General features: G+C 41.5%; 1 protein-coding gene across 1 annotated transcript in view; it reads right to left on the reverse strand.

The window, feature by feature from the left end:
- Positions 1 to 26,620, reverse strand: part of LOC129103628 (protein unc-79 homolog) — a 31,183-nt gene extending 4,563 nt beyond the window's left edge. Inside the window, 41 exon segments of the mRNA XM_054614187.1 lie at positions 235 to 320; positions 589 to 701; positions 820 to 858; positions 985 to 1,125; positions 1,230 to 1,332; positions 1,464 to 1,646; positions 2,057 to 2,158; positions 2,926 to 3,061; positions 3,107 to 4,170; positions 4,282 to 4,431; positions 4,693 to 4,855; positions 4,964 to 5,146; positions 5,289 to 5,573; positions 6,074 to 6,132; positions 6,806 to 6,988; positions 7,125 to 7,326; positions 7,442 to 7,623; positions 9,042 to 9,199; positions 9,315 to 9,463; positions 9,573 to 9,652; positions 10,245 to 10,401; positions 10,735 to 10,962; positions 11,277 to 11,492; positions 12,018 to 12,158; positions 13,477 to 13,600; positions 14,193 to 14,383; positions 14,672 to 14,902; positions 15,056 to 15,227; positions 15,487 to 15,716; positions 16,894 to 16,922; positions 17,473 to 17,513; positions 17,921 to 18,009; positions 19,163 to 19,227; positions 19,363 to 19,492; positions 20,122 to 20,177; positions 20,283 to 20,355; positions 20,358 to 20,377; positions 20,561 to 20,731; positions 21,496 to 21,809; positions 25,048 to 25,168; positions 26,599 to 26,620. Coding sequence (XP_054470162.1) covers positions 235 to 320; positions 589 to 701; positions 820 to 858; positions 985 to 1,125; positions 1,230 to 1,332; positions 1,464 to 1,646; positions 2,057 to 2,158; positions 2,926 to 3,061; positions 3,107 to 4,170; positions 4,282 to 4,431; positions 4,693 to 4,855; positions 4,964 to 5,146; positions 5,289 to 5,573; positions 6,074 to 6,132; positions 6,806 to 6,988; positions 7,125 to 7,326; positions 7,442 to 7,623; positions 9,042 to 9,199; positions 9,315 to 9,463; positions 9,573 to 9,652; positions 10,245 to 10,401; positions 10,735 to 10,962; positions 11,277 to 11,492; positions 12,018 to 12,158; positions 13,477 to 13,600; positions 14,193 to 14,383; positions 14,672 to 14,902; positions 15,056 to 15,227; positions 15,487 to 15,716; positions 16,894 to 16,922; positions 17,473 to 17,513; positions 17,921 to 18,009; positions 19,163 to 19,227; positions 19,363 to 19,492; positions 20,122 to 20,177; positions 20,283 to 20,355; positions 20,358 to 20,377; positions 20,561 to 20,731; positions 21,496 to 21,809; positions 25,048 to 25,168; positions 26,599 to 26,620 — 6,582 coding nt within the window.
- Positions 26,621 to 26,848: the final 228 nt, after the last annotated feature.

Raw genomic sequence — 26,848 nt, forward strand, 5'->3', positions numbered from 1 at the left:
CATACATCAATGGGTTCTTATCTGTGTCATTTATTTAACTTTAACAGTAACAATAAACTGGTACGCTGGTGTAGAGGAAGGCAGGTTTTCTTGAATGCCCCGATGATTTGCTGTTTTAGATGGGCTTATGCTGTTCATGTAGCTGTAACCAGAAAAGCTTTTGCTTTGACAAGAGCTCCTCCTGTTGGTTGAAAGACTCAACACAATTGCATGAAGAAGAAAAAAAAATCCTACCTCGAGCAGCATGTTGAGGGCAGCAACAGAACTCAATTCGTTAAAATCTACCAGGGAAGATGCAAGTGTTCGCAAAAAACTTCCATCTGCACAAAAAGAAAGATAGACATACAATGCATGAAAGTGACAGAAAGACCAGTGGGAAACTATAAAGTTAGGCTTATCATTATGGAAAATTAGATACATTCAAATAAAAATGTAAAGTAAAGAATGCAAATATGCATCTACTGTAGTTTATAAAACGTAGTGCAAAATACACAGAAATGAGCAGCTATGACATGCTGTAAGTCTTAGAGAAATAATGCAGGTACATTTTAACGTCTTTTGAGTTAGTAGTCCATAGTATGAGCAGACCTTTGATGTTACTCTGGAAGAGTTGGGGCAAGATGCCATTAGGGGCCAGCTGGTGAAACATACAGCGGAGGAACTGCTTTGCTACACCTGCTACATTCCCTGGGATCAACATACTGCAAAACATCACAGGAAGAAAGGCTCTTTTGGACAGGCGGTCACACTTCACATTTATTATTAAACCTTAGCCACAAGCACAGTGAACACTGGTTTGACGACTTCAATGTCTCTTACCTCTCAGCTTGTCCAGAAAAATTAGCACTAGATGCCAACCTGAAAGAAGTTCAAGCAGTGGATTAGGGCTTGGGGATGAATTATGCATGAGTTCTGAGTGTGAGTTATGAAACTTAATTTAAAGGTGAAGTGCTGTGTGGATGTAGATTGCAGAAGCAGCTGTACCTGCCCACAGACTGCATGATGTCGAGGAGCATTGGCGCAGCCAAATCAGGGCTGAGGTGGATGAACATGGAGAGAACCACCACCGCTAGGCCAAGAGTCTCTTCGTCATACTCCTCCAGCACGGCTGCACAGTCCCGACACCTGGGACAACACATAGAAACAAACCAGGCCACTTTAAGCATTATGATAACCTGTTTCATAATTGTTCAAGACAAGTACAGCTGTTTATTGATTGATTAAATCACCTGTCAGACATCGTGGTGGGCTGCTCGTCAATGAACTCTTCAGGTGCAGGGACAAACATGCTGACTGTGCTTGGTGCAGACAGCAGACTGGTCTTTGTAGGCCCTGAAAATATATATCATCAGTGATTAAAAGGAAGAACAGAAGGCTTTTGGTAAGATTTAGCTATTAGATGCTGAATGAGACCAATGAGGAATATTTACTTTTTTTGATTTCGGTATATACAACGTTACTACCGTATGTCTATATATATCTTCTTAAAGGGGTCATTATCGGACAAAGAGAAGTCTTAAGTGACTGACCCGTGTCCCAGGTGCTGATGTTGTGTGGCGCACTGGATTGGTGTTCCAGCTGTCTCTTCATTAGCTGGCTCATAGTCAGAGCTCCCAGAGAGCCTCGCTTCGCCTGACGGTACTGAGCTAAAGGTTGGACACAAAAACGACACCTGGGGTGAAGTACCTACTAAGACTGTTGCAGCACTACCATCGAGTATGTGTGGTTACAAAGAAATATGTAAGACCAACATGAAAAGAGACTATCAATGCAATCTAAAATGAATATCATGAGGACAAAGTTATTTTGAAAAATATTTTTTCTAAAGCATTTTTTCTTCATTTGTCTCAGGGATTTTAATGGCTTTATGATAAGATGTCAAACAATATAATGTGATTTTATTAGATATTTCCAGCTCGACGTCTGTACAGGTTATATATGAGATGGCATGTGAACAATCTTAAAATGGTCAATTATGGCCCTCATAATGATTCCACAATAGTCAAATTAAATGAGGTTTATTAGGGGACTAGGAAGCAAAGTATTCGGATCCTACTTGATACTGAAGAGCGGTGGCTTGTTTCAGGCATAGCAGCTTCGAGCGTTGGGGCTGAGGCAGATTCTCGTGGCTTTTCCAATGTAGATAGAACTTTGTGATCTGCAAGGCAATATGGGTAAATAATGGGCGGGGCTTTGGAATCAGCATATATGCCATTTTATACCAATTTAAAAAAACTACTTAGATATGGACATTCAGTAGTAATAAGCATTACTTTTGCTACAACTAGGAGATTAAAGTTAAAGTTGATTTTGTACTAATTCAATAACGGTTTCTTATGTGAAGTTTAGTGTTTTTTTCCCCCGCACCACCAGTTTCGAACTTAGAAAATCACAGTTTGCAGTTTGATCTTTGGCTTTGCTCCTCTACTTCTTTTATGTTAGCTCATATTACATAGTTCCTCAGCTTCTGATGTGTGCTGTAAAACGTCTAAAGCCTTAGTATGAAAGGAAAGGAGGAGCGTACACATACATAGAAACACGCCACAGGACACTACACAGTGGTTGGTCAAATACAGATATGAGGCAGCTTAGAGATGTTCAGAGTACACTTATGTATACAAACTTAAAGGAGCATACCCCTGTGTTGGCAATAATCGGTATGAAAATCATGTATCCTTTTCATATATACTGTCCGCTCTTGAAAGTTTACTATCCCTGTCATTGACTCATTGATAATTTGTAGTTAATCGCCTTAAACTTGGAAAAAAAAAACACTCGTATGGTCCTTTAAGTTTAGTTAGATTGTTATACGTTAAATGGTTGACATACACCATTTCCATCACATTTTCCATCACATTTTCCATCACACTGTTCAAAAGTGTACATTGGAAATAGGAATTATCTTCATCCATCCTTCCCTCTTACCGGTTTCTGTGGTCTGCTCACCACTGAGCTTGTCGAACATATTGAAGGTGATGTCCAGGTATTCCCTCTGGATGGCACTAACCGCTATCTTCCTCTGCTTCCGTTGTCGAGGAACAATCTGGATTTTAAACTCTGCCTCATCATTGTCGTCTCCATTGTCAGGTTTTTGGTCGCTGTCCACTTCATCACCCATGTCGTCGTCCTCTTCATCATCCCCATCCTCTTCTTCATCGTTGTTATCACCCTTGCTTTTTTCTGGTGAGGAAAGAGGCTCTGCCTTGTCTTCTGGGATGTCCAAGAAGATAGTACGACCAGAGGGACTGGTCCCTGGTCCAGTCTTTGTCTCGTCACACATGTCGTCGAGGGAGGCGTCAGGGACATGTGGCGTCTTCCTCAGCAAGTCTCTCTTCTGCTTCAGGGTCATCGGGCTTTCATGGCAGACATTTTCCAGTCGGTCAGGAAGATCCAGAGAAGAGCTGGGAGTCACTCGGTTTAGCTTCATTGCCACAAGCGGTTGCTCTGAGCCTCCCTCTCCCGTCAGCAGGTCTTGGGTCTTATTGTCACTGGAACAGTCCTCTACACTCACCTGAACCACAGGAGACAGTCGCAAAGTCTTGCTGCTAGCAGGGGAAGAAGAGAACTTAGGACTCCCGTTGAACTTGGAGGCTATGATGGTGGTAAGATCAAACTCCTCATCGCTCTCTACGATCCTCAGAGGAGGCAACGGTTCAAACACCAAGGAATCGGTGTCGGACATGGAGAGCAGTGAGTGTTTTTCTGGAATGGAGGTGCAGTCAGAGGAGAGGTCAATGAGGTCTTGGTCCTCCTTCCCCTGAGCCGATCCTCCTAGTGAGCTCAGGTCCAACTTGTCCTCAAAGGTTTCCATGCAGCTGAGGCGGACCTCTGGGATGACAGGCTTGGAACCCCGCCGGTCGACGGCATCACTGCCCTCAACCCGAACCAAAGAGCCATCAGATGATCCTTTGCCGTGATGCTTGCCGTGTCTCGTGGATGAAGATGGAGGCAGGACCACCTGGGGCGCCTGCATGTCACAGCGATCAATGCAGGATTTACGTCTGTGTTCGTCCAGATTGAAGAGGATGGAGTCAGTGTTGGAAATGTCCAAAGACTTCTGCTTGTGCATGGCCTGCAGCCGCTTCTTCCTGGTGCTTTCCTCCCTCACACAGTGCAGAATGCTGTCCTGAAGGGCGCTGGCTTCACGATACTCTGACAGCTCAATTTCACCTGATACACAGCAGAAAAAATTTGATTCAGATAAAGTGAGAATCTCCTTCAATCTCAAAAATATGTTCTGCTGTTATACTATGTTTGACTCTGAAAGCCTCTGCTTCTTACTTTTCTTGGCATTGAGCTCTACCGGCTGGTACTTCACAGACTTGCCGCCGCCAATCCTCTTTAGGCGGGCAAAGAAGGTCTGTGACTCCTTGTTAGCAGCACCAGTCGGCGTGTCATGGACATCTGACTCATCGAATACATTGTCCTCTTCTAAGATAGAGAACAAAATTACATGCTGTATTTAAGAGGCAAATAAATACCCTCAGGAAGAGACATTCAAAGGGAAGACAAGATAAGATAAGATAAGATAATCCTTTATTAGTCCCGCAGCGGGGAAATTTGCAAGACTGTCATTTAGATGGGATCTAAATTGTTGCCCTAATTTGCAATCATAAATAATATACTTTGAAGGAAGAGAGTTCCACCAGAAGTCTGGTGCTGAGATAAAAAACATACTTTAATTTGATTTACCTTTTTCTTTCTCGCTGTAGCGGCTCATGTTAGAGTTGTCGCTGTAGAGTGGTCCTGCTGTAGCGTGGGGACGACAGCTGTGATACTGGGCATTCAGTGTGTTGATGGTGATGTGGATCAGATGAAGGACCACTTTACTCCCATCCATGTCTCTGTAAGGGTACTTAGATGCATTGAAATATATTATAAGACTTAGAGGTGAAAAAACATATCATCGAGGAAATTGAAAGAATCCATGCAAGTCAATCCCATTAACATACAGTAATAATACCTTATAGAGGATAACTAGCAGGGCTTTAAGCCACATCTGTCTGATGTGTGGCTTCAAGGCCCAGAGAGAGCATCGAGGCGGCTGCTGAAAATAGTGTCTGAGCTGAGGACACGTGCAGTACTTCAACACCTGGACCACCAGGGGGAGCAGCTGCTTTCCCAAACCAATATTATAGTCCATCACCTGAAAGAGACAACAGTTAAATTCCTCAGCATTCATGTTATACTGTCGTATTATAAACAATGTACTATTGAAAATATCAGTTAATCTCTAGCTGCAGTCACGGAATACCAACGAAAATGCAAAAAGATTATATGTCAATCACTTGTGCAATGCCAGCGATGAAGGCGTTGAAGCAGGTAGAAGTGCGCATCTTCTGAGGTGCAATCATGAAGCAGCCTTCCTGTTGGTCATAGCCCAGCAGAACGAACAGGTGACGCTTCACTGTGTTGAAGGCCTTGGCACTGCCGATGTCAGCCTCAGCACTGCTCTGGTCTTTAGCCATAAATTTCATGAGCACCATCATGAGCTGGTGAACCGTCTGGTGGTCGATGCCGGCATCCTCAGGAAGCAGGTCTCTGATGACGGTGTCATCCTCAGGAGACGGGGTCTGGCCTACAAGAGGGGCTGAAGCGTCAGGGTTAAAGTGCGGGAGGAAACGTGCTGCAGACAGAGGAGAAGATGGGAAGAGGGGAGGGTACAGGACCAGCGGGGTAACAACACAGAGGTGGGAGGAGTCAACTCATCCTGTCCACTTCTTTGTCAAGACAGGCAGAGAGATCATCATGCAATACACATATATCACTGCAATGTGTTTATGGAATATGTAAACAGGGTAAACACAAAAAAGACAAGCTAACTGTTAGCAAGAGTTTCCATTTTATGATATTTCAAGTCAATTTAATTTATATATACCCGGTGTTAGAATTAGTGTAAACAAAATGAAAAAACAATGACAGTCCCCATTGAGAAAACATTGCTTTTTCATATTTTCTGTCATAATTTCAAAGTGCGTTATTGTTAATCAATAATCAATTTCATTCTCCTCTAATATAATGTGATTATGAAGACTAATGTTTCAGATTTAGGTTGTTATTTACCTGGCAGGACTTTCTCTATCATATCTCCCAGTGTCGGGGCAGAGTGCTCTTGCCTCGTAAGCCTTAGAGCTAAAAACCACATACGAAGAACACAATTTAGGAGAATGTACAGGGGAGGAAGTACAGGACACATGTGTGAGCCTCATCGTCACCCAACACATGTGCACACACAAACACATAACACACAAAGAAATACACAATATATGGCCTCGGAACAGTGTATAATCCAAGTGTTTTAAAGAATTATGTCTAATATGACATCTCAGCTGTTTGAAGCCAACACAAGTAGCATCTACCAAAGACTCCAAAAGAGAGCTTTCTGTGCAGAGCCAAAGAAAAAATGAATGACAAGGTTGGCCTCCTTTATTAAACAAAGCAGTATTTAGATATGGAAGTGTGATGAACATTGAAAACAAACAAGTGAGGAGAGAAACATTAGGAAAATGGGTCAAATTTGGTCAAATTGTATTTGCAAATAAGAAAGCCTTGATTTCACCAAAAAAGAATAACGAATTGGCCGTGAGCACCACATTAGGACAATGCAGACAGTGTCAGGTGCTTCTCTTCATAAGAATTGATAATAAATTGACTTAAGATAAAGTCATTGATTGAACCTGTAATTTGAAGTCGAACAAAGCACCTGTGAGGCACTTAAAGTAGTTGCAAACACTGTTCGACCGCAGACTGAATGAGAGTGACACAGGTTCAGATTCAACTTGATAGACTGATCTGTGCTACTCACGAATTCGGTTGCTCAGTGACTCGGGGAGTGAAAACGCCCGTTTAGACTCTGTTGGGCCTCCCTTCACACTGTCACGGAGGGAACGCACACTCTTCTGCCGGTTCCTGGCAAAGCGAGCGCGTCGTATTTTCCACATTGCTGCATCACTGAGGTTGGCTACATTGGTTCGTACTGCTGTAATTGCTGTCAAAAGAAAGATTATAACATGAAGCACATTTAAGCTGTAATGTTTATGTTACAATAAATATTCTGTCAAGAAAAGTGCAGAGCCGGTGGAGGAGCTGTAAAAACTCTGAATGAGGACATAGCAGCTACATACTAGTAGGGAAGGGGAACTCCTTGTTGCAGTCCAGGTGTAATTGAGCCTCCAGAGATAACGTCTCAAAACGGTTGACAAAGAACTCCCAGCTCAGCGCAGGAATGTCTTTCTTTAGGAAGTGCAGCAGCAGGATCTTACTGAGGATAATAGGTCGATCCCTCACAACAGTGTCAAACTGGAAATCTAGGCACAGGCATAACCCCTGTGTAATAAACAAAACACACATGTAAATATACAGCAGGACATAAATATATATGCAGCTACATGAACACACATTTAAATCCAAAAGCATCGGACTTTAATTTGGGCATAACAACCTGCAGGGCTGGCCTCTTGATGGTGTCCAGCAGCAGTCTGGCTCGGGTGGCCACAGCGGGGTTGACGTCCTCCACAGAGGCCAGGAAGCAGCAGAAGGCGTGGGCCAGGGAATACTTCAGCAAGTGGTTTTTCGTCACCGCACTGATGTCCAGGAACCGACACAGCACCGCTACCTTCTCCACTAGGGATTTTCATGAGAAAATAAAGTGGAGAGTAACATCATCAGCAACACAGACAGAATACACAATAACAAGAGGCAACTAAGCTCCTGCATGTCTGAACATAAATACCTAGATATAATAAAGATAATTAGTTATTAGGTAATTGATAAAGTTAAGTTAATGTATTACTTAGCCACTTTTTCAAAGTCATCCTATTTGTCTTAACATAATGCATGGGTGTATCAAAATTAATTGTGTTTTTTCATTTACTTAGAAATGGCATAATAAATTATATTAATAATATAAAATCTACTTCAATTCGTTAAAGTACATAATATCAGTATCTGCATGTTTGACATGCAAAATGTTGCATTTACATAAATGTTTTATTAATATGCACTGTTAATATGCACTGTCCCTACGAAATAAACCAATGAATAAAATAAATGTAAGTGTAAATGTAAAAATAGAATAGAATAAAATTCTATAATATAATGCTCATAAGTTCACATAGATAAAGTTACCACTCTTACAACACAATGTCCCGTCACTTGAGTAAAATTAAATTTTCAATCAGTAAAAAAGGATCCTTCCATCATTCATTGGTTTTATTTATCATGACTCACTTAGAGTAAAAATCAAAAAAATGGACGCTTTATTCTAAAATCCATAAACTTTCCCTGACTCTGGGCTGATTGATAGCACCCAGTGTTGACCACTAGGTGTCACAGACATCCCTAAGCAGCACCACATTGCCTGTTGGTCACATTTAAGGTTTAAAAATATATATATATATATATATATATAGATATAATTGTATGATTTATGGCAACAGTTATATCTGTTTCACCACTACTAATAAGAGGTAACATTGTTAGAGCATGTGGTCATGATATAGACCATCAGCATTTGAACCCATCATCATGATGCATAATTGTATTAGTTGGGAACACTGAATGAGTGAATATATTTTACTAATGTTTCCCATATATTTGGGGCTATTGTCAGTTAAATTGTTCTCCTGTTTCCCTGTATCCATTGATTGAGTCTCTGCCTCTGTCTCAAGGTCATACAGCTCCTCTCTGCCAATCACAAGGCGAAGAAAACCTTATTAATCCCACAATTCCTCTTTCCCGCCTGTTTCAGCCACAGGGTAACCATGACAACAGAAGGAGGAGATGTGGGCAGGCGGTGGTTTAGTTAGCATATTATATAAGTAGACTGGGGGTATTTATCGAATGATTCGTCCATTAACAACCAAAACCACTTTGTTGAAAAAAATATTAAATTAAACCAAATATGGACAGTTTAGTCACCTTATGATGAGATGTTAATATTTGCAAACAACGTTGTACACTGTGTATAGTCATCTTGAGAAGCATAGGCAGATATCAAATACACAACATATGGGATTATACACCATAAGCCCGTCTCCCACCTGCTTCGAATCGTATTTTCCAGTCTTTACTGTTAAAGTTTGTGTTGATGAGGTTCCAAAAGATGTCCGCCCCATGCGACAGCGACAGGGCATGGAGAAGCTGAGGCACAGCCAGGGAGGCCAGCTGGCAAAATTCTGACTTCAACATGGACCACAGACTGAAACAAAGAACACCAATTTTAGACAATCACAAACACAAACATTGCTGTCAAGGAGTTGGTTAAATACAAGAATATTACAAGAAATTCGATTGAATTAGCTGTCAGCACACACCTCGGTATGAGCATCTTTTCCTGGATGTAGGCCAGAAACAGGGGGTGATCCTTGCGGGCAAGGTACAAACACTCTCCATGGAGACACAGGATCTTCAGACAGTTCAGCATGTTGAACAAGATGTCAGGCTCCTCAAACTTGGACATTTCCTGAATACAGAGGAGATGTGTCACTCAAATTGTACTAACTAAAATAAATCACATAAACATTCTTGGACGCCTCCAGCCTATATGTGTCTCAGTTTTAACATATAAGTACCTGCAGAACGGTGTATATGAGCTTCAAAGACACAGGGAGCTGATGGTAGGAGAACTTCTTATCAGAGTTATTCTTATTGGCTGAAAGGGAAAAGTGTAGTGTTAAAAACAACTCAACTATCTTATTACTTAACAAGCACTATAACAGAGCAGACTTGGTTGAAGTCAGTTAGCTTAGCATAATGACTACAAACAGGAGTAAACAGCTATTTCTTGGCCGGGAGCGGTACGTTTAGATTGTTTTCAAGATTCTAGGAAGTCACTCCACCTGGCCAATAAATAGGTACAAAAACCCCTTGTGCATGCTTTTTACTTCAGCTTAGATATAGATTAAACAAACAGGATATAAGGTGTTAATTAGTGAGCGATAGGTTGGTAGGCTGAGCCTGGCTAGCTATTTCCTACTAGCTACTAGCGGTAGCTTCATATTTACAGTACAAACATGACATTGTCATCTATCTTCTCATCTAACTCTTGACAAAAAAGCTAATTAACATTTTTCCCAGAATGTTGAACTATTTCTTCAAATACAAAACTCCAGCTGGCAGCTTAGCTATGACAAATAAGTATTATTCCCCAGATGGTAAATTATTCCTTAAAGTATTTATGGTAATCTTTTGGCAGTTAATGATCAATTTAATTATATTTTGTTATGGCTGAAAAATGTGCATACAGAAGTGATACACACATGGGTTATCAGGAGAATGGTTACTAGGGTTGTCAGTGTGCGTTCCACTTGGGTTGTCTCCTTCCTCATTTCCTTTCTCTGCACCAAGGGAGAAATCTGGCTGACCCAAGAGCAAGGTTTCCTCCAAACAATCTGTAGGTTCCTGTAGAGGAAATCAGAAACTGTTAAATATTCTCCTTTATATGTTTTATATCATCATCAGTAATTCAGCTGAGCATAAAATTAATTTGTGTCATTGACAAGTAATTTACAACTACCTATTTGTTAGTTGACAAAAACAAAGGGAGGTGGAGATTTATGAATTTATGAATTTTTTCATGTCGTCTTCCACAACATTAGCTCAGACAGGCACAGTGGTGCTTTTGCATTGTGTTGTGGCACATGTGAGCTACTTGGCATTCATTTCAACGCTTTATCTGCTTAATGCACAATGTTAATTTTTATTATAAGCATTCAAATTCATGCTGTGTCTCACCACAAGGCGAATTTCCTCTCGGGGGGTCAGCCTCTCCAGGAGCTCACAGCCCAGCTGGTAGCACAGGATACTGGATTGGCACAGGCTGCACTCCAGGGCCTTCTCATCCTTCTGGCAGGTGTGTGAGCCCCCCCATGGGGCCTGGAAGACGTTGTTGATGATGCCCACGATGTCCTTCCCCAGGCTGCTGTCTAGACCCAGCATCACACCGTCATCCTGGAGCTCCATCTGGTAAAGTATGGGACATGACCGTAAAAACAAGGGAACAAAAAGTGGCGCACAATGCACAAATCTCAAGATCCCACCTGTGGGCATTGTTGTCATTATTCTCCGTATGAATGAACAAGAAGAAGAATTGTTTATAAAACTTGTACACTTCAGTGTTCATCTTAATATAATAGCATTTGTATTAAGACATTTATTTACTCCCATACAAATACTTGGAGACAAAATAATATTTGAGATATTTTATCGCCATTGGGCATCAGAAATAGAAACGTAGTCCCTCCAGGAATATGATTTTTTATTATTTCTGTGTTTACCTGCTTTAGTATTAGGTCAAACATGAGGATGAAGCAGCCGAGGTTCATGTCATCATCGTCACAGTCCAGATCCAGAGCACAGTGTCCCGTGGCGTGACCCAGGTTTTTAAAGGGGCTGCAGCGCAGGGGGCTGCGGAATGGGCTCCTGAAGGGGCTGGGGAACGGACTTAGGGTGTTGTGCTGCCCTCTGCGTCCTGGATCTGACACCACACTCACCTTCAGGCAAAGAGCACATTGTTATATAAAGTATGTTTTATGTGTTTCACTTCAAATTCAAACCATTTATGACTCTGACAGTCTTTTAGTCTCCAACGTCCCCCTGTCACTGTCAGTTAACATAACACATGAGTGCAGAGTTGCTCAGTTATATATTTCAATGATAGATCTGTATCACAGTCAAGTTCAATTAAGCCCTTTAAGGAAGCTATATTTAGACATTGGCAGTAACTATGGCAACACACAGTCCAACCCAATGAATGGTATAAAATAGAAGCAAAGAAGAATAGAAATGTGTCACAATCCTAAACAGGCATCTGACGCAAAATAGCCCAAAAAAAAAATCTCAAGGGTGTAATAACATTGAGTCAGGTGATGTTTAAAGTTGGGTGAAGTGGTTTTTTTAATATACTATAAGTCCTGGCTTATAACTGATTCTGCAGCTAAACTGGAATGAAAATAATCTTTGAACCCTCCTATTTTTTTTTTTTTGAGGAATAGTTTTGGCCTTGCTGTCTCCCTCACCCTGCGAGCCCCGTTGTTGCCAGTCAGATCTGAGGCGCGTGCCTTTCTCTGATTGGCCAGCTCTTTCAAAGAGTTCACACCATCAGAGAACATCCCAATCAGCAGCTGAAGAGGCACCACGATGTCCAGCTCCGACAGCACCTGTGTCCAAACAAGACACACAAAACATTTAAATGATAGTCACAAAAAATATTCTTGTTTTTACTATTCAAATGGTTTTGATATTATTTCCAATATTAAAAATATGCAGTGTTTGAACACGTGTTCAGATCCTTTACTGAATTAAAAGTACTAATGCCACATGGTGAAAATACTCCAATACATTCAAAACCTTTTTAAAAAAAATGTGAGTTGTATAAACTAAACATACTTAGAGTATAACAAATAATAATAATAATAATAATAATAAATTAATTGTGGGCTGCACGGTGGTGTAGTGGTTAGCACTGTTGCCTCACAGCAAGAGGGGCCTGGGTTCAATTCCCGGGCTGGACAACCTTCTGTGTGGAGTTTGCATGTTCTCCCCGTGTCAGCGTGGGTTCTCTCCGGGTTCTCCGGCTTCCTCCCACAGTCCAAAGACATGTAGCTTAGGTGCATTGAAGACTCTAAATTGCCCATAGGTGTGAATGGTTGTTTGTCTCTATATGTCAGCCCTGTGACAGACTGGTGAACTGTCCAGGGTGAACCCTGCCTTCGCCCATTGACAGCTGAGATCGGCTCCAGCACCCCTGCGACCCTTAACTGGATAAGCAGGTTACGGAAAATGGATGGATGGATAAATTAATTGTGCATTAAAATGTATAGCAATGCCTCATGTTCTATAAGATCATCAAGTATATTTAAAAAGTCAACTTTTCCTTAGCTGAGAAAAACAGCCCTGTTTTCGGCTTTGTAACAATATATTTTCCAGCTGATCCAAGAAGATTTCTAAATAGTTTATTCAGCTTAAGAAAAATGCTTCAACCCATAAAGTAACAATTCATCCTTCAGTTTATCATAAACAGTTTCCACATCTGGAGATACATGGTTTTCACTGGACAGGAAGGGTATGAAAAACTGTCATCTGTAAAGTTACTAAAGCTGTCAGAAAAAAGTCGCACCACAGAGGTAAACCATGCAGAGAAAGATGTACGGAGACACATTTGGCGCCACCTCTTCAATGTGACCTATTTAATGTGGGTAAATCAAAGCAATCTCTTGATCTTGGCTGTGACAGAAACTTGAAATTGAACCATGTATACAGGGCAGCAAGCTGTGAGTGCATATGGGATGAAAAGCAAAATCTCCTATCTCCCTCAGTCTCATTCAGTGACCCAGATCCATATTCAGCAGGGCCCCTGCCTAGACTCTCTCACTCTATGACAACCTGTTCAATTCACACTCACTGTGGACAAAACCGCAGGCTGTGAACTGGACATGAGGCAGTGTGTGTGTGAATGTGTGTTTTCTGCATGCTTACGTGCAGCCACAGCAGAGCCTGCTCTTGCACAGACGCTGGGTAGCCAGAGAATCTGCAGCTGATGAAGCCAAACATTTCTTCCATGGAGAAGGGCAGGGGGCACAGCTCAATATCAAACATCTTACTGGAAGCAGAAAGCAGAGCAGAATATCACGTTCCTTGGATACTGTTGCACAATCAGTGGTTTTCAGTTCAGTTCAGTTATTTTTAAAGTTGTTCCATGCTGCAATTGCAGTGTCCACACACTGCAATTTTAGTTCTACGTCAGTGAGTGATTTAATTTTAGCATACATATTCCAGAATTACGCATAAGTGCACCTCTATATTCAGATATTTTCCGTGCTGCAAAAGCCAGTGTTGTGCATTATAGACCATTGAGGTCAAAAGTAGCATTTTTTTAAAAGAGCCTTCTTTCCCTGATTCTATGGAGTTGACACCAATCATTCATCTTTTGTTTGGACAACAAAATAATACATATCAGAGTTTATTGTAGCTGCACTGTAAATATCTTGACCTCATGTCATGTTTTATGCATTTGGCCAGTCATATCCAGGAATAAGAAAAAAACACCATTAAACGACAAAAACGTAAATCAAGGTACAAATAAAAGTAACTTATAAGGAAATACCCTCATCCCTGCTAATTTGCATAACAAATGCCTTTAGTACAAGAATAACAGCTACAATACGCAAACACTGAGGTTGTGGTGGATGTACCTGAGCACTTCCCGGAACTCTTTGAGCTGTTGGTCGGGCACCTCGGTGCGGATGGACTCCAGCCACTCAGGCATAAAGCACTCCCACAGCGGCTGACTGATGACATTGTAAGGAATCAGACACAGGATGCGGTTCAGGCCCTCCTTCAGCTGGGTCACTGTGTTACATGACTTGTCCCAGTAACCTCCCACCTGGGAAAAAATAGAGCAAAGAGAGCTCAAATGGTGACCTGCACTGTATCATTTTAATATATCTCAGCCCTCAGTAACATGGTGATTTAATGAAATTCATAACTGTTGCAGAGTGCAACATGTTCAAAATGTAACGAGAGCTATGACTGAGATAAACAGAAGTTTGGATGTGCATTTTCTGGATATTTGCAGTTATAATGTTCATGTTAGTTGTGTTTTCTGAATATATAACCTTTTCCCACCCACATCAGCACCCTGCTCAGCCTCTATAATTGATCTTGGCCTTACCCTGGCAAACTCAACAGGCTTGGGCAGCAGACACATGACCATGACGTCAAATCGCACTTCACACACTGTCTTTAGCCACTTAGTGACAAACTGAGGCTTTAGCTTCTCCACCAGGCTTCCGACCTCATCATCCATCATGTAGGCGGTGGAGTGAAACCACTGGAAGACCATGCTGACCAGCCGTGCCAGACTCTCTGTAGGTGTGTTTTCATTGGGTGTGCACAGGCTCACCTGCAGATGTGAGTGAAGGTCAGAGAAGCAAACGAATTAATCAGATGACCATAAATTCAGCGAGGTAGTGATAAGAGGCCATGTACTGTACACATCCCTTATCTCACAACTCCCTTTTATTGACGGACACAGCAAAAGCCTGTGATTACACACCAGGAACCAGATGCCAAACTGACTGAGGAGCCGCTGGTCGTGCTGGTTGTCCTCCTTGTTGTCAAACTCGATGTTGTCCAGAGAGTGGTGGGAGGCGGACAGGCCCATCTGACGACGTCTGTTCAGCTCAAACTCACGCTGTTCTGCGTGAATTTCTGCCTCTTTGAGAAGGCTGGATGGATATGGAGATGATAGCATAGGATTCACAGAGGCGAAAAGAAGACATAAGAGAGTCATATTGATGGAGAAACAGCAGGGAAGAAGCTAAAGACACAAACGAAAAAACATCCTGTCATAGTATAGACATTTATCATCTAATTTCATGCATTATTGTTCTCCATATAGTCATGTGAAAACATGTTTCACAGCAGTAGAAGCATATGCCCTGTAACAGTGGCTGTGATATGTCCGTGTAAACACTGTGAATGTACCTTATAACAGCTTCCACAGTGCACACTAGCTCCTCCGCTCCGCACTCCCGGGTGTTGATGGGAGGGGGCGAGGTCTGGTACAGATGGGTCTCCGACGCAGCCCCCACCTCGCTGCTGTGGTGGTTGACATGGCAACGCTTGCAGTAGCGGACAGGCCGGTTGCCATGGCGACCACAGCAGCCAGCCGAGAAGCAGGTGACCACAGCCCTTCTAACATGAGAGCTACAGTTCTACAAAGCCAAGAAACAGGGTGAAGGAGGAGGAGGAGGAGGAGGAGGAGGAGATCAGTTATTTCTATTGTGGGCAGATAGCATTAAAATAAAAATATGCCACCATCACAGCAAATCAGCCAGTAATGCATTATGACAAGCCTCTAAAAATAAACATATTTCCAGGCATGAAAAGTCACAAAATGCTCTGACTGCCAATATCGATATTCGATATGCGTTTGTTCAGGGATGTTGATCTGTCAACATCTACAGTGATAGAGAAAGTCTTTATGCGTCCCAACGGTGTCTCAGGTTTCTAAAAATAAAAGGCATGGCCCTAGAGAAACATCCTAATCTGATCAGCCTCTAATCTTGTGCCATTAGAGAGATACAGTTCACCCTATCAAATTAACATATCTGTCCTCTGGTGATGAGTTCTCTCATTCATCCCCCCTGCTTTCAACAACAAAAAACACTACCATGATTTTACTGATGCTGTTGCTGTTTACAGTATGCTCTATCTTGGGTATCATGGTGTATTTATAAGTAGCTATTCTCAGATGAAGATGACAGAGCTGGAGTAAATCCAGTTGGGAGTTTAAAGGGCTTTCTGAAATGAGTGTGACAAAGCCTGATCAGAAAGGGAGGCTGTGGATTATAAACTGATGGACAAACCAGGATGGAGGCCAGCTGTTTCCCCTGACAACAAGCGGCAGCTGCTCGGCCTGACGGGAATACCTGAGATCATCTCAGACTCAGTTTTCCTTCCGTCTCCCTGGAAACCCTCAGGGAGCACTTGCCCTCAGAAGCACGTTCAACAACAGCAAACAAACATCACGCCCCAGCAGTTTCATTTGAAATGATGTAGTCTTTACTGAGCTGCTCGGACTTCTCATTGAAGAAAACATGTCAGGTACATAAATAAATTACTTGCTATGTATCACAGATAAAAATGGATTCGATGACATATTTTCCCCATGTTAAGTTTCTGTTTTGTTTGATTTGTGTTTGTGTTTGTATGTGAAGTTGGAGGTGAGTGAGGTTAATCAGTATCAGCAAATCGCTGCAAAGGTTTATTAATCCTAAATATGGAGAAGGCTTGGATAACGTTCAATATGACCTCATGCTGTCGGGATGGATCATAATAAATATGAGAAAATGAGATAGTCGGCAGCTGCAGGACAAATACAAATCTTACCTTCTTTTGACAAATGGCAGATATCTCTGCTGCAAAGACAAATTAACAAAAATGTGTAGTTTGCAGACAACAGAATTAGCTTTTTAAAATTAATCACATCTTTGAATGGAAAATTATAACTCTTCCTAAAACTTTATATACAATATATAGCAGCTTTCAGACATGAAACATCCCAACATTTAAATAAATTATATTTATGTATAGTATAATTGAAACAACCAGGTGCCTAAAAGGCTCTCTTATAACACTGTTAAGCACACATGATTTAAGAAAACAAGACAGGACTTGTCCTAGGTTAGAAAAGGTTATATTATGGGGATAACTATTTTTTTAAGTATATCCTCAGACGACTAAACTGTGAGTACCAAAATTGACTATAGCTATAAACATAATCAAAGTAAAGGAACAAATATGGGTACCTATACTAACCCTCTGTATCATTATGCTAAAAATATCTATATATTGTATATTATACTGATTATATTCCATGTATGTCCCATTTACTGTATGTCTCATTGTCTGTGGGGAGCAAGACAGACAGAGATACAATCAAACACCGTTTTGTTTCTGAACGCTCACCTTGGGGCAGGAGTACGTCAACAAGCCATTCAGCGTGGTCTCTGAAAAGGTCAAAGTAATATGTGAACATGCTTAATTTCAGGGCAAACTGCTCCTCAGAGCCTATATATAATTCCACCAAGGGTAAACACAGCAGACTTAACTTCTTAACAGAGCTGGGACACAAAATATATTTCCTCAACATCAAGTAAAGTACAACACTGCAGAGTCATGTGATTATAACATTCTAAATGCAAACTGGAGAAAAGACAAACAAGTGGCTGGTGGTTTCATGATGATGATCTCATTATCAGTGCAAGGGAATTACGTAACCATGGCAATGCATTTCCCCTGGGTTCAGTGAGAAACAATGAGGCAGGCAGTAGGTGGTGTATGTTTTGAATGGCATCCTATTGAAGGTGGGGGAGGATCCGGGGGGATGGAGAAAACAGGTGAAACAGATGCATACCCTGCTATCCTCTGGCTGCACTCCTCGCATATATAAAGAGGTGGGGGCTTGTCTCCCAGGGCAACAGAAAGAGTAGGATCTATACACATCTGCAAAGTAAGACAAGCAGTGTTAACATTTTGGATGTGGTATTTAAAAAGTGAACATACTGGTTTGTTTTCATACAAATAAAGGGAAAGACAACGATTTATGCAAATTAAGGGACTGTATAAAATCATCAGGGTTGTGGAGGGGGACTGAACATTATGCTTCACTTTTCAAAAAGTAATATAACACCATGGAATTGGTACAAATAATTTAACCAATACAGACCAACGACTCATAGCAAAGTCTAAGATGATATAATCGTATCTAAACTATGTTAATGGAATGGTCATTTTCACATAGCCACCAATTGAATAGGAATAAAACATATAATACATCACCTGTATGTACTAAAAGTGAAAAGAAATAGTATATGATTTGGAGCGCAGTCAGCATTTACTACCGGTACGACATTTTCCATTTGACCCTCTCACATAGCCAATGGTATTCTATCATGATATTGCCCAAGAAGTCATGTGACACCTATACCTGTCTCCCCACGCCTCTGCGTGGATGACTGGGTGCATATGCTGCACTCTGTTCTCTTGCGACCTGTGTCTGGCCCTGTGCTAAACCCCAATGCTCATGGCCTCAATGTTCAGATGGTGCACTGTAATTTACTGTGCTCGCTTGATGCCACCCTATCCTCAAGGGCTGCACAGGGTCACCGCTTCCAATTAAGCCCCCCTCCCTCCATACCCCCTCCCTGCTCCTGGTAATTGAAATCTGGCCCCTGTCGAAGCCCCTGTTCTTACTCTATTTGTCAGTTTTGAGCACAGTTGAATAAAGGCAGGTGGAGCTGATAAAGCAGAGCAGCAACAGCAGAGACTGTTGTAAAGTCAGCATAGAAGCTGATATTATTACCCCACTCCCAGAGCTGCCCAGGCATGCACTGATTTATTTACTTAGGGGGCTCACAAAAGCAAACACGCCGACACGCGTGGTTGAGCTGGGCAAGGCAATCTGGCACATGCCCCAATGCGCTCCCAAAGATGTTCTCAAGGGAAGCAGCTTTTGAATGAAGAGTGTGATGCTAATCTATCTTCTAACAGTGATAAGGTAATACAGGGTTGTGGGATCCAACAACCATAAATGTACCTGTGATGTAAGTGTTAATGTTTCAGGCTTATTTAACATATTTTTTAAGACTGAAGTCACCTTGACAGCAGGTTTATTGATAGCATTGTGGCATTCAATATGTTGACAGTGGATGGGGTTCCAGGCTGATCCAAGAAATTGAAGAGTGACAGAAGAGTTACAGTAGGGGAGGAGAAAAGAAGAAAAATGGGGGATGTGTTAGACCTTTAGTCAGTTCAAGGGCATTTCAAGCAGCAGATGAGACACTAAGAGAATCTTACCTGTGTACTGAAGCCCTCTATATTCACTAATAGCTCCTGGTGGCTTCAGGTTGGGCCAATAATGAAACAGCATCTGCACAGCTGGAGGCTTTACTTGGGATGGGCCATAGGATATGACATACAGAAGGTCCTGCACACAGTTTAAACAGAATTAACAGTAATTACAAAATGCAATGCAATTCGTAGGTATTTGTATGCTGTAAGCTTGGAGCAGTTGGTTTAAATTGTACACAAATTGTAAGCTAGTTAGAGGGATAGTAATGCACATTTTTTTACAGTTCAGTTTTTTATTGATTAAAAAAACATTGTATTCAAATTAACTGTTTCTCCCTCCTTCCAGAGTTCTGAATTAAGCAAATTGAAGCTAACCGTCCTCTTGCTCTAGCTAGCCGACTGGCACTGATCTTCTCTCTCAGCAAGAAAGCTAATGAGCATAGTTCCGCTAACGTCAAAGTATTTTCAAGAGTGCAATACAGTATTTTGCAGATAGTATTCTTAGGCCAGACAGTGTATGTTCCCAAAGTAAAATACATAACCAAATTGAAGCTGAAGGAAGGTTTAAATGTCTATATTTGCCCAACTATATTTTTATTTATTGAAGATTTTTATTGAAAATCCAGTGTGTAAAAATATAATGACAATCAAATGAAATATGAAAATTAAAGAAATTTTATTATATATAAAAAATAAGATACGTAAACATTTTCCAAACAATCTTCCCTTGTGCTTTACACAAAATACCTTTTATTTGTAGCCTACCTTCCACACTTCCTGTTTGTGCTTCATCAGACACTCCAACAGTTGACAGTGATACACTGGAAAGAAGAACAAGCCAGTTAAAAAAATAGAGCCATACACAACATTACAGTGTTGGTTGTATTTGCATGTCTGCTGTGAAAGCAGCCAATAACATTGTTTACCTGGATTAGTGGTGTACTGCATTGCAATCATTAGCATAGAGGAGGCAGACAGATTGACATAGGCCGGGACTCCCCCTCCCTCCGAGTGGAGCCCACTACAGCAGGCAAGCAAGAGAAAGAATGAATTCACTTTTTCATTTATTCATTAAATACAGTTTTATGAATAAAATAACATGAATTAATTTCATAAATCACCAATTACGCAAACATAAAGTAACAGTTTTATTATGATGAAAAGTGAATTAGTTGTCGAAATGACTATGATAGGTCATACTCACATATAGCCATGGGGAGGAAAGAGGTGCTCAGGTACTCTATGATGTCTTTGTGGAGGAAAGGGGGAAATGTGGCTAAAGTGGAGATCATAGTATAGGGCAAAGTGCTGAGAATATCATCACTGAGAAAGGGCAGGAGGCATGTTGTTGTGTAAAATATGGACTGTCCCAGATCTGAGGAGAAATGGAAAAGGAAAAAAAAAAAAAAAGACAAAGAGAGATACACAGACACTCATTCAATTAACAGTACATACAGTACTCACATACTGTATGCAGCCACAGGTGGTAAATTTACATGACATTTCAGTCATTAAATATTTCATATATTATAACAGTAATAACAAAATAGAGGACATTTGAAATATAAACTTCAGCTGAGGGCAGTGAGCTTTCTTTAAAAGCCACTGAGGTACAATTTGCCTTCAGGATAAGTAGAGCATTCTAGTCAAGAAGATGGGTTTTCATGCTTTTGAGCTTTTTTTAACAGTGGTAAAATATTCATGTAAAACAAGAGCACTGACTGTGAAGCAGCCTTTAGCCCGTGAGAAAACAGTGCAAAAATAAGTCATTCTCAGATGTAATCTAAATGTATTGAAAAAAATAAAACATTACATTTGCCTATGTGTGTTTTCCATTTAGCTTATATATTTGCACATGACACCATAAGTTAAACATTTCTCCCACTTTGCATAACAAACATGCAGTCAAGTATGATACACGGAGGAGAAGGCCTGTCTGGTGTGTATCCAATGGTTTATGAACGATTAAGTTGACAGGATCCAGCGTGCTCCCAATCACCCCATGCATCCCTCAAGATCCTCAGCAGGACTTCTCTCCTCCAGTTACAAAAGAGGCCAAAAAAGCAGCAGTGGCTTCATGCAGGCCAGACGGCTCAGGGATGATGATGACAAACAGTGGTGCACTGGGCCTTGACTCACCATGCTGACCGTGCTGCAGCAGGGGCACCAGGTCAAGCAGGGTCACGAGGGTCACATAGAGGCCCTGATAGTCCAGAGAGGGGTACTCTGAGAGCTGAGCGTCCCGACTCTGCTGCCCCTGCCCCCCGCGGTCTGACGGGGCATCGCGCAGAACGCTGTAAAGGAGGGAGCGAGTAACTGTAGGGTTGATGGAACTGACTTGTGGTCTTAGAGATGGGGTGAGTGGGAATGGCACAGGAAAAAGACACATGGTCATGGGCACGGCCAAATTGGAAGCTTCCTGGTTCTCCTTCCTGCCTGTGCGGGACAGAATGCTGCTCCGGGGCGGGAGGGGAGGGGAGGGAGGGTAGGGGAGGGGAACAAGGGAAAAAAAGAGACAACAAAGACACAAAAAAACAGCACATTACATTGAAATGGCACTACAGAGACAGCGTAAATAGAAAAAAACAAACCCAGATAAACCCCACATAGGATGCAGTGTCTCACTACTTGACTGTATCACTGAAGGCACGGGCAATTTTTCCCTGCTTTGTCTGTTCAGAGTGACTTTGATTCAATTTATCTTGTTTTGTCTATTGTTGCACTTGGAAAACAAAAAAAACATGAGCACAAACTGCAATGATCACTGCATCTCATGCGTATCTGGTGACAAGGAGCAAAAATATAAAAAATGGCATGTTTTCAGTGGCAACCCCATACTTCTCCAAAAAGGCACAGTTCAAACGACTGTCCCTCGATGGCTGCCATCTTCCAATCAGCAAGGTCAGAGGCTACCATGCAAAAAGGCCAATGAGCCGTGGAATAAAATAAAAATAAAAAATAAATTTCCTTGTCTTTAGTGGGGCTGTCAAGGATGGGAGTGACACCAAATTGGTTCGGGAAAATACAGAGGTGACACTTTTGAAACATGCTTCAGCCAGTAATAAACATGTGTGTGAGGTTAGATCAAGTGCTCCTAGGTCACAGCACATGTTTATTGCACCAGAGAAATAATGTCCGTATGCATACGTTATGATACTGTACCAGTATCATCAGGAGAAATAATGAGATCCAACAGGCATATGGATTCAGGTTTCTAAAATAAATGTAACAACTAATCTACGGTAGAGGAGAAACTATAATGACAAAGGAATAGGTTGTATCAGGGGGAGATGACTGGTAGCATTGTGAGCTAATGCAGGATGGACAATTGTGTTTGTTGTCCCCTGGGGAAGGTGGTGGACATATTCAATTTTAAAAGAGGATAAAACAAAAAGGAAAAAACTAGTTGGGTTGAGTGTGGAGCGTCTAGGGTAAGGATGGGGGAAGGGGGGGCCAGAGAGCATTGCTCTTTTTACTGCACATTATTAAAGAGCTAAGCTGTTTTATCAGGCAAATGATTGGGATTTATCAAGAGAGCCCAGATTATAAATGCTGATGTATTGTTTATTTATTTATTTTATTTTGAAAGGTCACTCAAAAAGTGGAGTTACAGCATTCTAGGCAAGTGAGAAAGGGGATTTCAAAATGTATGAACATAACATAAGATACATATGTTGAGCATGTGGCACAACAGTTTATACTGTCAACAGCAGAATGTAACATTTTCTGAACTATCCCCTCAAAGTTATACTCTGTAAGATTTTAGTCAGTGTAGATTCATTCATAAAGCTGCGTATTGTACAGCGTAAACTCAAACAGGACTAATTCAAAACAACAGACTGTATCTCAGAGTATGACTTTTTCACTGCCCATTTCTCATATATAAAAAACATCATTATTTTGAACAATGAACATAGAGATAAACAGACACGCTCACACGCATACACTGAACATTTACACACAAAGACACACACACATATGTGCATACATACACACATTCATACATACAAACGACACAGAAAATTACAAACATGTACGACACATAAAACACATGTAGAAATGCACTGATACAGACACATGACATACATTGACTGTCAAACCCTGCACTGTCAATACAAAATCATTGACTATGTAGCAGTAATTCAGAGCACAATCAGACTTCATATATTTACAGAATTAGACAAAATCATGTCTTAACAATACTAGATATTCTGCTCCCTACAGTCATTCTTCTCAGAGAGAGATACTGTTTGGCATGAAGTCCGCATGGCTCAGTGATGCAGAGAGCTTAATCTGACTTGCATAAATATGAAGCTATGCCTCATCTCATAGGAGGCATATGTAATTTTCAGTAAACAGAAAAGGTTTAACCTTCTTTGTTTTCTGTTCCTGAACCTAAAATTGATCCACCTCCTTTTGCCATTTCATTTTTTCTTTCCACGAACATGACACATGCCTGCTCCACTTTTCAAGGCTCACTACTCCCACTTTCTCCCTCTCTTTCTTTTTGATATTCCTTTTTTCTCTCTTTTTTTCACCCCGGGCTTCAGAGGGCACAGGTGTATGGATAATCCTGCAGTCCCTGCTGAGGAAACCAGACCCCTCTAATGGTGGGGAGAATTACTTGTTCTGCATATCTGAGGCTCAGAGGCTCTGCTTTGGGAAAATATAAAGCAACTGTTAACAGTGGCATCATAGTGACCCATTCCTTTCGTATTAGAATGACGCTGCCCCTTAGAGACAAAACCACCACTTGAATCAAAACAGATTCCCGACAGTTGCAGCCCCTGTCATTATCCATCTGTGCCAAAGACATTTGAGAGGCCATGTTTAAAACAGCACAGTAGCTGGACAGCCCTTAAGCAAAGGCTAAGCACAAAGTAACCACTCTGTGAGCATCACTCAGCAGAGGAATAATCCTTATGGGGCTGAGGCATAAAGTGTAGAATGAGGCCGGCTGCCAATCTCAAATAGATTGAATCCTAAGCTGATAATAATGATAAAAGTGGGACATACAACTTCAGCCTTCAGTAATCCCATCCTTTTTGTAAATTAGCTAATACATTTGGGCAGCACTGATATTTTCTGTGATGCCAGCAGGCAGTACAAGGAAAATAACCTTAAGACATACCAGAATATTCTATCACTGCAGTTTACTTTTCTATGGAAAGAAGCTCAGGCTGGAAAAAAACAGGGGCATGACACATTGTGAAATAAGATGTGTCCAAAATGGCTGCCTACTTGACCTGTGCTGGAGGAGGAAATAACATGCTGTTCCTTCCTCTGGCTTTCACAGCACCCAGGGGAGCAGGCTGACCCTGCAACTGCAGAGCCGGAGGAGCTGCCCCCCTTCTGGGAAGGACACAACAGGCCGCCCCAAGGAAATGTTCATTTAGCAGGCGACCACTGAATCAATAAATCTGCAGCTGCTTCAAAACAACACGATGATATCTGCTCCATCTTCTTCTATCTCAAAAAACAGTGCAGGCAAGGCAGTCTGAGTTGGCCACTTCCCTAACTACTTCTTGACATACTAAATTCATGTTAGCCATTTAACAATATCACTGTCATCCCTTTCAGAAAGCGTGTCAACCTGCTGTAAGTTACCCTGTCTGATCTTGAAGAAAAGCTAAATATCACACATTCTACAGTCTGTTACTTCACCTGTTGGCTCCAGAGCAGGGTACTTACCTGAGCAGAGTTTGGGAAAAGTATTTCAGTGTGTTTGCAATGTCTGTTCCGGAGGGCACAGGGTAAATATTGTGCTGCACACGGTTGTGATACTCTTGCAAGTATCGTATCTTAGAGGCAACTAGACAAAATAAAAAGCAGAGTAACAAGCAAATCAACATGAGACTATCATTTCAATCTGAGTACACAGATAAGGCAAATGGCATGAAGCTGTGTTCCTGTTGTTGTTTCTTGGTTAAGATTCGTGTAAGACAACATGTACTGTAACATGGATGCTCAAATTATCAAGTTAAACAAAGAGTCTGTGTTCTCATGGCTCTCTGGCCTTCAGCAGGTGACCTTTTTGGGACAGCAACGAGGTCACGGGAAACCCTTGAGGATGCAGCAACCTATTGCTTACAGAAACACACTCATGTACAAAAGGTTGCCGGTTCAAGTCTCAAGACAAGCTGGAAAAATGCTGTCAGCATGAGACACAAGAGAGGACTTAGTCATCTCTTAGCAGATGATACTGAGAGACATTTCAGCAGTGACCCGGTCAGTTTAACATAGTCCTCACCTTACTGTTAAAGATATGAATGTGTTATTTTTTGCCTGGTTAAAATAAGAGTTAAATTAAGTGGGAGTGGGTGATCGCTGACCCATTTTCTGTGACTTAGGGCTGTGGTGTTTAGCTTCCAGCCTGACCTGTAAATGACAAACCCCAAAATAAAAATAACAGCTGCAGGCTTTGTGCATGTGTGGTCAAAGCCTGTGTTGAACAACATACAGTCGTACACCTTCTTTTCTTAAATCCAAACATCTTGAAGGACATTTTCATGCCTAAACAACATAATGCTTTTTATTTTTAATTATGGAGATAACAGCTGCCAATTTGTTGTTCTCTGTTGTTGTTTTTCTGATACTAGCCTGATTAATTCTTCCATATATTTACCACTAAACAACATCAGCTACACACAACTTTAGCTAAATTAAGTGGAACCCTCAAACACCATGTTTGAACCCATATTGCATGTCTTTTACATACTTAAATCGAGCAAAATCTATTTTAAAACATATATCAGTCAGTAACATGGAATAGAGTCTGGAGGTAGAGGCTGCTTTCCACCTGTTCAAGAGCAATCTGAGGAATAAGGGGAACATGAACAACAGCCATGAGGACGGTGTGATCAAACCACCTCACTGATCAACCTAATACCACCATATTGTTCAGTAAAATAATCTCTCAGGTCGACCTTGAGACAAGCAGCACACATCCCTTTTTTTTTTTTTTTTTTGCTTCCCCCTCATCCAGCCACGTCAATCCAAAAAAAATAAAATAATATGGCGATTTAGCCATTAAATTGTTTTCCCCTTAACATGCGGATAAATACCCTCCAGCCATCCTCTGCAGTGAGAGGACGTGTTGCAACACCATGCCATGGCAACCGCGGTTTCATCACCAAGGACAGCTCCACTCATTCGCTTTCTTGGTTAAAACAAAAATCACATCTCCAGTGCTCAAACATCACGACAAGACAGGCAGAAACATGCTCGCACCGCCGTACTTACACTGCTCTGCCTTCGTAGACATTTCGCAGACACTTGGGGAAACATAAAACCAAGACTGTCAATTGTTTTAGTGTTTTTCTTTTTTTTTTCCTCCCCGGCGTTGTGTTTCCCTCAGTCGTGAAAAAGTGAATAAACCCCCCTTACATTACAGCCCAGGCTCGGCTTGATTGTACCACTCTGCGATGGATTTATCCACCGTGGCTTTCCAGCGGTGGTGCGGTCGCTTTTAGCAGAATTAAAACGTAGACCC

Source organism: Anoplopoma fimbria, chromosome 15 (assembly GCF_027596085.1).
Source record: "Anoplopoma fimbria isolate UVic2021 breed Golden Eagle Sablefish chromosome 15, Afim_UVic_2022, whole genome shotgun sequence".
NCBI lineage: Eukaryota > Metazoa > Chordata > Actinopteri > Perciformes > Anoplopomatidae > Anoplopoma > Anoplopoma fimbria.